At 26.9% G+C, this 13440-nt stretch overlaps 1 protein-coding gene across 2 annotated transcripts; it reads right to left on the reverse strand.

The window, feature by feature from the left end:
- Positions 1-2369: 2369 nt before the first annotated feature.
- LOC145743679 (inositol hexakisphosphate and diphosphoinositol-pentakisphosphate kinase 2-like) lies at positions 2370-13274 on the reverse strand. Of its 2 annotated transcripts, none has more exons than XM_082561713.1 (28): positions 13139-13274; positions 12715-12916; positions 12316-12486; positions 11974-12128; positions 11366-11467; positions 10949-11110; positions 10661-10782; positions 10445-10546; positions 10283-10369; positions 9993-10166; positions 9775-9860; positions 9191-9313; positions 8343-8464; positions 7906-8021; positions 6644-6710; positions 6364-6505; positions 6158-6284; positions 5982-6075; positions 5788-5912; positions 5476-5590; positions 5250-5324; positions 4962-5123; positions 4609-4701; positions 3746-3931; positions 3475-3577; positions 3251-3367; positions 2968-3077; positions 2370-2876 (listed from the first exon to the last, which is right to left on the reverse strand). In XM_082561713.1, exons 1-28 carry the CDS (start codon positions 13157-13159, stop codon positions 2766-2768), a joined length of 3372 nt encoding a protein of 1123 aa, XP_082417839.1. In that variant the 5' UTR covers positions 13160-13274; the 3' UTR covers positions 2370-2765. The 2 variants fall into 2 exon arrangements, with proteins under 2 accessions (XP_082417839.1, XP_082417838.1); XM_082561712.1 differs by having other exon boundaries at positions 12316-12498.
- Between the last annotated feature and the right edge of the window lie 166 nt (positions 13275-13440).

The following is a 13440-nucleotide window of genomic DNA, read 5'->3' on the forward strand; positions in this document are numbered from 1 at the left end:
TTATACTTCAACTACATATTAAACCTTAAATAAAAGAGCTAATGATATTGTTTAATTTTGCTGTAAGACCTTATTTTAAAAGTTTTAGTTTGTAGCTATTCTTTTAAACCGACCATCGCATATATACTATAACTTCCATATTTAAAATTACTTATTGATAAAATTAAAACAAATTCGCAATTATATAACATATAAAAAAAACTGACAATCTGACACTTTTTAATGGCAGTAACGTCTAGTTATCGACTTCTCTAACTGTCTGACGTCACTAAGGCTTCGCTTTATCTTGGCAGCTTGGGACTGACAGACGTGGTCGCAATTTTTAAACGACGCAAACAAATAATCTACTATTTCGTTTGAATTCTATATTGAAGAATGACTTAATAGATAAGTCTAAAAATATTAATAATTTTAGTTTTACTTAATTATAACCAAACTGCCCTGAAAAACAATTTGAGAAATCTTTACTTTCAGATTTCTCAACCGGAAACGTTATTACGTGATTGACACTTTCCGTAACCGCTACAGCGAAGAAACTGAGACGTCATAAAAAAATAAGTTTTTAAAATCAAATTGGCCATTTGGCCCCAAATTTAAATTAATTGCAGATATATTGATTTTTAATTGCGGCAAATAATTATCTGCTACCTCCACATTATTTAATAAGGTCAGTTATAAAAAAAAGAATTTCCAGAAAAAATTGAGGACTAAATTCATGTTTAAATTTTTTCTACAAAAGTTTAAAATTGGCAGATTAAGAATACCTAACTAACCAATATTTTTTTCTTGGTAGTTTTACCTTTTTTTGTATTAATTAGGCTATTGAAATATAAAATAGTAACACTTACTAAAATCGTTAGTTTTCTTAAGGAGCTAATTGTATTTTTGAATCACAAATTTACTTTTAAAATAACAAAACAAATAATGAACTAGATTTATTTGATAAATAAAATATGGTTCGAAATTGTTTGATTTTTTTTTATAAATATAATTTATTTAGTAGGTTTATTAATTAAATTATAAATTTAAATATGATTTTTTTTATATTTAAACCTAATTTTAACAAACGAACACGCATTCATTGATATTGTAATAGAAAAGTAAACTAAATTTAAAAGCAAAATACCAATCTTAATTTTTTAGTAATCAAACGAGTATTAAAATATAATAATAACAAAACAATTAAAAAAAAAATTTTACAAATTTTTGACTTATACTTTAACATTTTACTTAAATTTTCAACCAATATTTTTTACTTTAATAGACAGCGAAAAGGACGATTTTTGACCGGCGACCAGAACGCTATTAAATTATTCAAGCGTTAAACTCACACTGATTCATTATTTTATAAAAAAACTAAAATAATGATTAAACGATATTTAGCTGGAGTTAAATTTTCATTTTAAATAGCAACATACAAAATAATAATACCAACAACATATTAAAATTTCAGCAAATTTAATCTTTAAATTTTAATAATAAAATATATTAATTAGTAATTAGTGATAATTAAATGTCGTTAATAGGAGGTTTGCGATTCGTTGGGATAATAACAAACATACTAAAAATTTAGAACTTTTAGTTTTAAAGAACAAATGTTATCGTCTTTCAAAATTCGTCAAATAAGAATAAAAACAATAATAATAATAATAATAATAATAAATATAATGACAATAACAATATGTTTCGAAATCTAAGATTTCGAACCATAATAAAACTAGTCCAGTCCGGCGACCCTAAAAATAAGAAAAGATAAAACTTATTAAACAAAGAAAAAATAAAGCATAACCAACGCGATAAAAATTCATTTAACCAACACAAAATTCCAATTTATGTATTAAACTTTATAATATAATTATCGAATAAATGTTCTTTGCACAATATTATGGAGATTTTATAAAATTTACCATTTGTATCATGATTTTAAATCAATAAAAATGTAACAACCAAATATTGATTTGATTTTTAATAAAAAACAAGCAATTAATATTTATTATAAACAACCAAAAATTAATTTTTATACCGTTTTTGAGTAGAAACTTTTACACACATTTAACTTAGATTTTCATATTTTACTTATACTTTCAACCAATACTTTTTACTTCAACTCAGACAGCGAAAAAGACGATATTTGACGGCGACCAGAACGCTATTAAATCATTCAAGCGTTAAACTCACTCTGATCCATTATTTTATAAATAAACCCAAAATAATTAAACGATAATTAGCTAAAGTTAAATATTTATTTTAAATAGCAACATACAAAATAATAATAGCAACAACATATTAAAATTTCAGAAAATTTAACATTTATATTTTAATAATAAAATATATTAATTAGTAATTAGTGATAATTAAATGTCGTAAATAGGAGGTTTGCGATTCGTTGGGATAATAACAAACATACTAAAAATTTAGAACTTTTAGATTTAAAGAACAAAAGTTATCGTCTTTCAAAATTCTGACTAGAAAGAATAAAAACAATAATAATAATAAATACACTGACAATAACAATATGTTTCGAAATCTAAGATTTCGAACCATAATAAAAAAAAGCATTTTGGTAAAACTGTAAGATCAGTAACTGCATACACTTGATAATTTCACAGTGCAAACACTTGAATTAAAATGGGTGACTATAGAAAAATTTTGCTTCAAACCCAAAGTTTTTTTATAAAATCGCTTGCACAAAGATAATCTATTATAACATATTTAAGGCAAAAAGAAAGTAAATGCAAATTATATTAATATAGTGTTTATATTTGTCATGTGGTTTCACCATTAAATTCATTAGGCTGAACTTTTATTGGAACAAAAGAGTTAAATTCTGTTTGTGACGCAACTAAATCACTTGCTTGGTCCAAAGTAGGATCCATCTAATTTAAATAAACAAAATTGATAATTAAAATCTAAAGAATGATAATAATTATTTAACAAAATTTTATATAAAAATATAGCAAAACATACTTGCACAACTTTATCCAGAAAGTCATTCATTTGCCTCAGTGAAAGTGAGTTGTGTAAAGTTTCCAAAGGGCGAATTGAAGGTGCCATAGGGGAGCCTGTGGCATCAGAACCTTTAAAATAGCAATAAATATTTATAACAATTTCTAAACACATTGAATATGATAAATAAAAACTACATTCAAAATTTGAATATTTGTAAATTGAGCAAGTTTGGTAAAGTTAAAAGTTGCACATGAAGAAATTTAAATGTATTTTAAAAACAAATTATTAAAATGGATTTTACCTTCAACAAGATCACCAGCTGATACTCTACGAGGTAAACCAGGTTCTTTATGTAAACTTGGGGCAGATGTCGATGTTCCTGCTAGCACTCTGTTGCTAAATAAACTGCTGTGTGAGCCTGTTAAAATATGTAATAAAAACAAAAAAGGGGTTGTTTCTGTAATAACTTTGTCTCTTGCAAATATTTAAACAAACATTTGTTAATCCAAAAAAAGATATTTTTACCAAGTCCTCCTTGAAATGAATAAGGTCGAAGTGGATTCATGTTTTCAAATACTGGGTCTTCATTTTTCCTTTCTGTACGAGCACTAAACTTTCTCATTTGTTCCTAAAATCAATAATTTTATTAAAATAACACTCCATAGGCAAACAAAGTTTCTACCAAAATTTTTCTAAAATTAAAAGTGCTAAATAACGTTTATTTAGAAAACAATTAAAAAAAAAATGAAAAAGTTTAATTTTAAATGAAATAATATCGGTCAAAATGTTAACTTACTGCAGTATTTCTCATATATACTGTTGGAGGGGGTGCAGATCGATGAGGAGTACTGTGCCTCAAAAATGATCTCACTGCATCCGAAGTGTGATGATCGATGTCATGATCTTCTTCACCACCTGGATCTTCATCGATCTCCTCATCTTCTGACTCAATGTGGAACATTGGAGAGTTTGATTTGGATGGCTGGACAATATGGTTTTAAATTAAAGAGAAAACATTTATGTTAAAAACTAAAATTAGAAGTAATTGTAATCTTAATTTAAACAAGTTAAAGTTAATATTTAATTAACAATTTTGTCACAAACAAAAATCTAAATGTTTTTTAATTTTCTAAAACTATACTTTTACTACAGTTGTCCTATAAACTTTACAATTAAAGTTAACAAACTTTTTTTACTAACATTTTCCATATTCTCATCAACTTCTTTAATAGTCGTTTTGGTAACACAGATGTCATTTGCACTTTTTGCAGCTGAACATGAAGCTAACATAATGGCTGTACGGAAATATGGCATGAGGGGTTCTACGTCTGGAATGTTTTCCGTCTGTGCTAACAAATTTAACTCTGGACTTGATCTTGCCTATTTTTTAAACTTTGTTTTTATTTTTATTTCTTTTTATTTGTAAACTGTAGGCAATAGCATTATTGCCCTAATGGGTTTCTTTATTTGGCTCAAGCTATTTTTAACAGAAGGCTCAATGTAATAAAAATTAGTCTTACTTTCAATTTGATACTTCTATTTAAGCCTATTTATTAAATGTTGTATGAATTGTGTAAATAAAATTATATAGCAAATAATAAATAAAAAACTTCTAGGCACTTCAATAAGAAAAATAATTTAAACAAAAGTTGTCCTTACGCCTCTATGTTTTGTAAAGCTGTCAGTTCTGCCCCGAGAGTTGTTATCGTAAGAATCAACAATTTTGCGATCAGGCGACAAAATTGGTGAATGCTGTTTTACAACACCAAAAAATAAACAAAATCAAAATGACAACAACAGCAATAAATTAAAAATTTAAAAGGTAGTTTATTATTTTGTATAAATAACTTTATTAAAAGTATTTTTGTTAAAAATAACAAAAAGTTAATCTAAAAAATATAAAATAAAACAATAACTAAAATAGCACATGTTTAAAAAAAATAAACCAAAAATACATAAAAATATTTTTTACAAATTAATTAGAAAAAAGTCAAACAATAAAATCAACTTACAGCTCTACTTGGCGGACGAGAACTTGGTCTAAATCCTCCTCCAAGAGGAAAATCTTCATCAAGTTGATTTCCCTTTGCTCCAGGACTAAAATGTAGCTCGATGTGAAACCTTTTCTCCGAGTGAACTTCTTCATTTGGATCTTCATATAACATAATCACAATCTGGAAACAAAAAGTTTATTAACTGCTTTCTGTAGAAAAATACTTTTAAGCAGGGTTTAGAGTATTTTTCTAATTTATTTTCACAGATTTCACTCTGAAACAAATTATTAAGCTGAAATATAATACTTGTGTCATGTAATTGAGTTCTGACACAGCATCAACATATTCCATTGCACATTTCCACTGCTCATCTTTCGATTCCTACAATAATATAATTAGATTTTAAAAACAAGATAACTCAAGTTTAAAAATAAACTAAGTAATGTACAAAATACAACAAATTATAATTATTGCATTTAGTTATAAAATGTGTACAAGGTTAAAACATTAAACTATAAAAACATTTTTTTACGTCACATAGTCCTCCATATTGAAACACAGTGAGAAGAGAATGAATGTGACTTTCACTGGTAAAGTAAAGTCGAGTTCTGACATGTCTACCAGGTGATAACACACCACGGGAATATCTGAACAAAAATATTAAGACAATTATAACATAGCAAAATAAAAATCGAGGTTTTTGTTTCTTAACTAATATATTGTAAGTGTAGTACTGCATTTTAAGGTGTTTTGTTATTTGTGCTTCTTTAACACAAAAAGGAGCGAACTTTAAGTATACTTGTAATATTTATTTTTAATTAGTAAAGAAAGTCAGCTTATGTACCTAGGATTTAATCGATATGTATCTTCCTCCAAATTTCTTTGTAAATCCACTTTTATTTTCCGCAACAGAGGAACACAAAATCCAAGTGCAATCTCTAATTTCTCATTTTTAGTTATTCCATATTCCTGCAAATTAAATTGTAACAATTAAAAATATTTGCAATACTTTAACCATTAGTAAATAATAGTTAGTACCTGTGGTATTACTACATCAGCCATAGCTTTAGAAGAGGAATAAAGTTCTCTATAATTATCCAACATCAGGTTGCTGTTATGTTGTAAATCATATCTAAAAAATAAATTATATCAATACTTACAAATAAAGTATCTGTTAATTTAATATCTATTAATTTAAAAAAAAAATAACTTACTTAATGCAATCATATATGTCAGGTATTTTGCTGATGTCGTAAACATTATTCTGTAACTTGAAATCTTTTTCCAACTTGGTCCATCTTTGTAACATTATCACCATTGATTCATTATGGTAAAGTCTCGCTGTTATAAAAAAAAAATTTAAAAATATACTTGAGGCAAGGTTAAGTAAACATTACACAATAAAATTAGTACTTTTTACCTCTTGCAGTATCTGTAGTTAATCTTTGTCTTATCTGTGCAGTCAAGGACTTCATCATTTTATAAATTTTTCCACATTTTTCATGAGGTTTGTCCATAAATCGAATGGCTTTTAATATAGACTGTGATTTTAAAGGAGCAATCTACAAAAACCACATTAAAAGATGATTATAGTTAAAATTTTAACTTTTCCGCTAATTAACTGTTATACTATCTGGTTTTTTGCGTGTTACCAACAAACAAAGAATGACTTTAAAAAATTTTTTTCAATAAAGGCTTACCTGTTGGAGATCACTATCTGTAAGTAGTCCTGGTTTATTCAAAAACTTTTGCAGTTTTGCCTTCACTCTAAAAAATAAAAGTAGCAAAGGCTTAAATTGTAAAAATTCTATAAACAATATTAATATAACTATTGAGATATTTAAAACTATTAATATTGTATAGGTTGAAAATTTATGTTAAAATTTTTTTTGGTAAATTTAAATAAATTGTGTTGAATAATCTAATATGGTATTGTGTGTTTGGCAAATTAAACAATTAAGATCAATTATATATCATGCTCAGGCAAAAAGCACAGAAATTCTTAAAATAAATGAAGGTAATTGAAGGGCAATTTTTTAAACAAATTAAACCTAAGAATGATAAATCAAGTTAAATTAAATCCCCAAAAAATAAAGACCATGCTGAAAATTTACAAAACCCTGTGATTTTGGGGAAAATTATACGCATAGGCACAGCGAATTACAAGTAAAACTAGATGTTACAAGAATCGCGGCAAAAATTATTCAAAGCACAAGGAAGCGAAAGAGGAGAAAAAGTGAAATTCTTGAATAAAAAAAAACCTACAGGGATTGTTTTTTGGACACGATGTCATTGCTGTCTTCATCACGATGAAGAAGACTAAAGAAAGACAAAGAAAACAAAAAAGAGAGTTTTACAAACAACATAAATACAAGCTCACAATAAAATTAAAAGTTAAAATAAAAATTTGTAAAAAAGTAAAACATATCTGTTTTTTACATTTTATACTAATGGGCCAAACATATTATCCATTGTATGGTTACTATTTTAAATAATTTTATATACAAATATTTGCTATGCAAATTAAGTTAATTATAAAAAATAAGCCAAGACAAAAAGGCAGGATTAAGTGTAGTAACAATTTAAGCCAAAAAACAAAAATAAAATGTTATTTTGATGAAATATTACTATATATAAAACCTATTTAAAAATACCTTAATGAATTTTGCAAATCAAAAAGAGTAAATACTGCAATTTTGTAAAACTATAAACTATAAGTAAAGTGAAATGTACAAAGAGCTACAGTGTTAGAAAAGGTGTGTTACTTATACAAACTGTTAATACAGTCTAGTTTATGTTAAGGTGAGGTTGTTTAAACCAAAAATGTGCCAAATAAATAAATAAAAACCTATTCAATTTACAAGTTGTTAAATTAAGGTGTATACCTAACAAAAGTAACTTAACAAAAATATTGTAAAACAGAAAAGTAGTGTAATTTTCATAAAAATGTATTCAAACTTACTTTTGCTGACAATCACTAAGATTATCTCCTTCATTATCCAGTAATCCGTTCATATTTGCACTTTTAACCATTTGGACTAAGATTGGGGTCAATTCACCTTCCAGAGCAAGCAAACCCTAAACAAAATTAAACACTTAATATCAGGTAATAAAAATAGAAGATATTTAACAAAAGGAAATTAATAAGTGTATAACAAATTGGCTTATTTGAAAAGATTTTTGATTTAAAAATAAATTTATAATTTAATTTTGTTATACGATAAGGTTAATTATATACAAAACAGCTCTGCTGCAAATGTAGTAAAAATCAATAAACATCAACTTATTAAAAAATAAAAAAATTGATTTAACTTTCCTTTAACTTGTCATTAACATTTTTATATTAACTTGAATTAATTGCACTTTATATTGATTTAACAAAAGGCGTTGACATTTTACCTTTGCAAAAGCTGCAGCTGTCATTTGAACTCTGCCTTCATCTGAGGCATAAATTTTGAGGTCATGTCTGTAAGTACTATGTAGCCTTAACAACCCACAGCCGGGAAAACCAGCATAATCACCTTAGAAACAAAATTTTCAATTAAACTTTTTACTCATAAGTATACTGAAATTTAATTTTTAGAGTTACATGTTTACAATTCTAAGATATGAAGATTAGTAAAAAAAAAATTAAGTGTTATTTAAAAAAAAATTGTATTAAACTTATTTTTTGTGCATTTATATGGCATCACAATTTTTTTGTTAAATGTCAATTACTGTTCACAATAAATCTATATAACCACAAATAACTTTTTTTATATAATTAAGCAAGTAGTACTGATCAAATATAAAAACCAGTGCTTAATCGTTCTTTACTAACAAGTATAATATTTTTGGCATGTCATAACTACAGATGTTAATCAAACCAAGCCCAAAGCAAAATGATATAATACATCATACAAGCTAGAAAAAATTGAGCGTACAAAGTAGATAGGCAAAATGTTAAGTTAATTATGTTAAGAGTGCAGTTAATTATGTTAAGAGTTGATTGGCAAAAAACTTTGTGTGCCCACACTAATTATTACCTTTCACTTCACCATAGACTTCAAAGAAAGAAAATATGAAAAAGAAAAATATTAATTTCAAGAACAGAAGAGACAAGACAGAAGTCCAAAATATGTTAACCAAAAATAGAAAAGATAATAAAACTAACTTTATGAAATTTTAATTTTCTGTTTATGTATGTTAGTAACTTAAGAACAACATCAAAATGTTAAATAATCTGTTAAAATAGAATCAGTATCTACCTTGTCCACCAGGATACATGCACCGAAATGCTTGTCCCAACTTCTCAGCTTGTCTCCTACCTGCTGGTGTAAGTTCACCTCCCCATTTAAGTATCAGCAACAATGATGGTCCACTGTATTGGTCTATAGCAAGTAATATCACAAATGTATTAAATGTAAATTTAACCGGCAGCGTAGTGTTGTGGTAAGAACCCTTGCTACACCACACAAAAGGTCGTGGGTTCAATCCCTACTGATCTCCTGCTGTAGCGCCCTTGAGTAAGGCACTATAAACGGTATGAATTCCTGCTGAGCCAGCACTTAATCAGCAGCATAATTATCGGGCAATTATAATCTATAATATCCCAAACTGCAACAGGCAACTCGACACTGGATTGGAGTAACTGATGTTACTCTATGTTTAAGTGGCGCATTCGACTTTCATACATCAAGGATAAAGATATATACAAAAAAAAAACCTATTAGTCTCAGTAGTCACACCAAATGCATACCACCAACACTATTTTTAACAAGTTTTCTGTTAAATGCACTCCACATTTATTTTATAATTAGATAGATAAGTAGAAAAGATTATTGAAAGTTACCTTCTTCTGAAGTTGGCGACACATTTCTGTTAGGGGTCATGTATTTAAACTGAACTTTTCTGTTTATTCCAGAAAAGTGACCATACCTAAAATTGCATTTAAATAGTTAATTAAAACATTTGTACGAACTTTTTAAATTAGAAAAAAAATACTTTCGAATATTTAAGTCTCATAAATGCGTTAGACAAATCAAATGCAATTGACAGTAAACAACTTACATTTCTAAAACATTTTTAAGTTGTTCAACTTTGTGTTGTTTCTCTTTCACTATAGCATCAGGTTCAGAAAGTAACCATCGAGCCACATCTAAAACTTCTTGTAACTGCTTTGGTCTTTTTAGTTTTAACTTTCCGGTTTTATGTCCGTTATACTTTGTAAAAAGATCAAAAAATCTAAAAAATCAAAAATATGTTAGTGTAGGTAACATAACCTTAGTACAGAAAGCATTTTATTACAATGTGCATGTGAACAGAAATGAATCTAAAAAATAGTTAAATTTTTTATTTACTTTTGATGTCTAACTTCCATTTTCATTTTTTGTTTTGGTGTACGGTCTCCATGTCTTACTACTGCAATTACACATCTTAATTCCATCCTTTATTTAAACAAATATTTTGACAGTAAAAAAATCACAGTTGATTAAAAAAGTAAAGAATTTAAAACTACTTACATAGTTCCTGAAGTAGTTGGGACAATTGGAATATCTTCTGCATCTGTCGGAATTGACCAAGGAATTTGAAACTGAGGTGCCAAGTCTCTCATTATTATATTCCTGCAAAACATTAAATAAAAAAAATATTTTTTAATGCAGTCAAAAAACAATATGACGTTAAATGTGATATATATCCATTTAAATATAATATTGAAATAAAACATTTGTATTTACCCCAAAACTTTTGCACAATCATCATAATATTTCATAGAATTTTTAACAAAACTGAATCCGTTAACATCACAAACAAAAGATTTTCCATGAGCTCTCAGGAAATCAAACCCACACACTGTTTGCTACAGAAAAAAATTATTGTAGATTCTACATTAAACTGATATATTTCTTTAAAATTTAATACATTTCAGAGTTTTTTAAAGCATTTGAAGTAGAACAGTACAAAAAAAATTATGAATAAAATTCATAAAAACACAAAACAAATATGTATTTTGCATAAATACCAACCCTGAAGGCTAAGCAAACTTGTCTTGCGATAAGTTTTTCTTTTGCTGACAAAATAACAGGAAATCGAACTTCCTTTCCCTCACTATCCCTCTCCACCTTTCCATCAAGTGCCGGAGATTTACGAGCCTCAGCATGAGCATAATCAGCACCAACTGTATAAACCTATTTTAAAATAAAAAAATAAAAACAATTTTTCAAAAACGAATGTCACTTATTTAAATCGAATTCTAGTATAATGTTATTTGTTTTTAACAATAAAATATATACAAACAATAATGTTATTTTTACATGTTATCTATAAACCATTTGTGTGAAACAAAAACCTATTAAATTAAACCAGCTAAAGAAATATAAGCATGATTTTTGTTAATGTTTGAAATGGGTGATATAAAGTTTATGACACTGTTGTAAACTTACTTTAACATCTGTTCCATCAGTGGGCATAAAATCTTCATAAATAAAAGAACCAGTTCTCCTCACACAACTTTGTGTTGAATACTGACTACTTCGATTTCCAATCTGAAGTATTAAAAAAACAATATTTTGGATTTTTACATAATTTATACCAAATAATCAAAAAACACAAAGAATAACTAATTAAAAAATTTTATTTAAAAAAAATTACATTTCAAATTAATTCAATTTTTTAATATATTAAACATCAATCATAACAAATTATTTCCTGAAAATAAAAGTTACAAACAAAGGTCATACTTGTCACATGTACATATGTTTTATTGTATAAACCTTTTTTATGTTGTAAAGTCATATCAAGTCAAACATATATAAACATATTAAATTACAACAACACTGTTTGTTTAAAATAATAGTATGAGTAATACAAAGATTTTATTATATGTTTTTTATGTATTTTTGATTCATCATTTATAGTATTACTTTAAAATTTTTACTATACAATTTTTGTAAAGGTTTATTGTTTTAATTTCAATAACAAACCCAGTAACCTCAATGTGATTGTTTTGTTTAAAACTATTACAAGTTTAAAATGCAAAAAATTACAATACCTTTCTGAACAACTTTTGGCAACCACCACCCGCAGATGATGGATAATAAATATTAATATTATGGTCTTCAGCATCAACTGGTTTTTCAACAAATGGCTTATGAAATACCTCATTTTTAACCACAATGTGGTCTTCATATTCTTCAAAGTTACACTCTAAAAACAAATTAAGCCTAGTATTTAGATACTAAAAAAATGACATCACTTAGGTGACATAAACCAGATGAGCTAAAACAATAAATAGAAGGCCAATTTATTAAAAAATATATTATTTAAAAATAAAAACAAATTGTTACTTTAATAAAAATTAAATTAAGTTAACAAGTTAAAATTAAATCCTCACCTTTACCAGAACTTCGATCACAAACAGCATATCGGGGCGTTTCAATTCCATTTTGTTGCAGTATTCTGTAAACCTCTCTTCTGTCTTTTATCGCAAATTGTGTTTCTAGATCATTGATCAGAAATGGTTGCCTTACTTCAGCGTATTCAACAGCTTTTTTTAGTGGAAAGCCTGCATTGCATTCTAAATTTAATACAAACGCCTCAATAGGACAATTTAGCATATATATGAAAGCCACCTAATTATATATTTGTTAAACAAAGTATATATCAATGTCTAGTCAATTCTGTGATGTTACTAGGAAAAAAGTTAAGGTGTATATGTAATTTCTATTTAAAAAAGATGTTAAATTTTTTAATACTATGACCAAAAAAATAATTTAATTAACAATTTATTGACCCGTCGACTGAAACGATATTAAGCAATCGCAATGCGGCCATTCTGTTACAGGTTTTTCTAGTATTGTTTTTTCTTCGAATATATCAATCGTAATGTATTCAAACATATCCAGTCGGTTTAATATTTCTTGCATTGGTTTTGATTGAGTCTTTTTGGCCATGGCACAAATGCCAACAATAATCTGCTTTTGACTTGGATCAACCTGAAGTATTTCAATATATTTGGATTATTAACAAAACGTGTTTCAACTGTGTTTAAAGTTTTAAAAGTTTAGTAACTATATGCTTTTTATTTGCTAGGATTTTTGCAATAGGATAAGCTTTATTTGTTAACACAAATTGTTCCAATTTTTTAAATGCAATGTATTAAAACTCTTAGTTTAACAATCTGTTTTATGTTATCAAATTATTTTAGACGAACTTACCGTGTCATTGTCAAAGTCCATGGCAAAAACTGGTAATATATCACGTTTACGATCCTCAAAATACCTAAATAAGCTAGCACATCTTCGTGTAACTGTATGTTAGTCTGCATTGATATAGTACCCACTTTAGCAATCGCATGACAGAAAATCGGTTAGCATTGTTTACATACCGCAGCATTACTCATTAGCGCTACCTTACGACTTCTTAGAATTATTTGTAAAGTAAGTTTTGAAGATACATTAGGACAAAAGTTTTTAAACCTATTTCATTTTGTTATTCATGTTAATATAACTTCGTTTTA

Source organism: Corella eumyota, chromosome 2 (genome assembly GCF_963082875.1).
Source record: "Corella eumyota chromosome 2, kaCorEumy4.1, whole genome shotgun sequence".
Lineage (NCBI taxonomy): Eukaryota > Metazoa > Chordata > Ascidiacea > Phlebobranchia > Corellidae > Corella > Corella eumyota.

What these genes read in the sequence shown, in the direction of transcription:
- LOC145743679 (XM_082561712.1), bottom strand. Translation starts at nt 13,159, where the DNA reads ATGGACTTTGACAATGACACG. An exon ending in AACTACAGATACTGCAAGAG is followed by an intron (nt 6,285 to 6,363) that starts GTAAAAAGTACT and finishes TTTTTATAACAG; the next exon opens with CGAGACTTTACCATAATGAA. An exon ending in TATATATGAGAAATACTGCA is followed by an intron (nt 3,578 to 3,745) that starts GTAAGTTAACAT and finishes TATTGATTTTAG; the next exon opens with GAACAAATGAGAAAGTTTAG.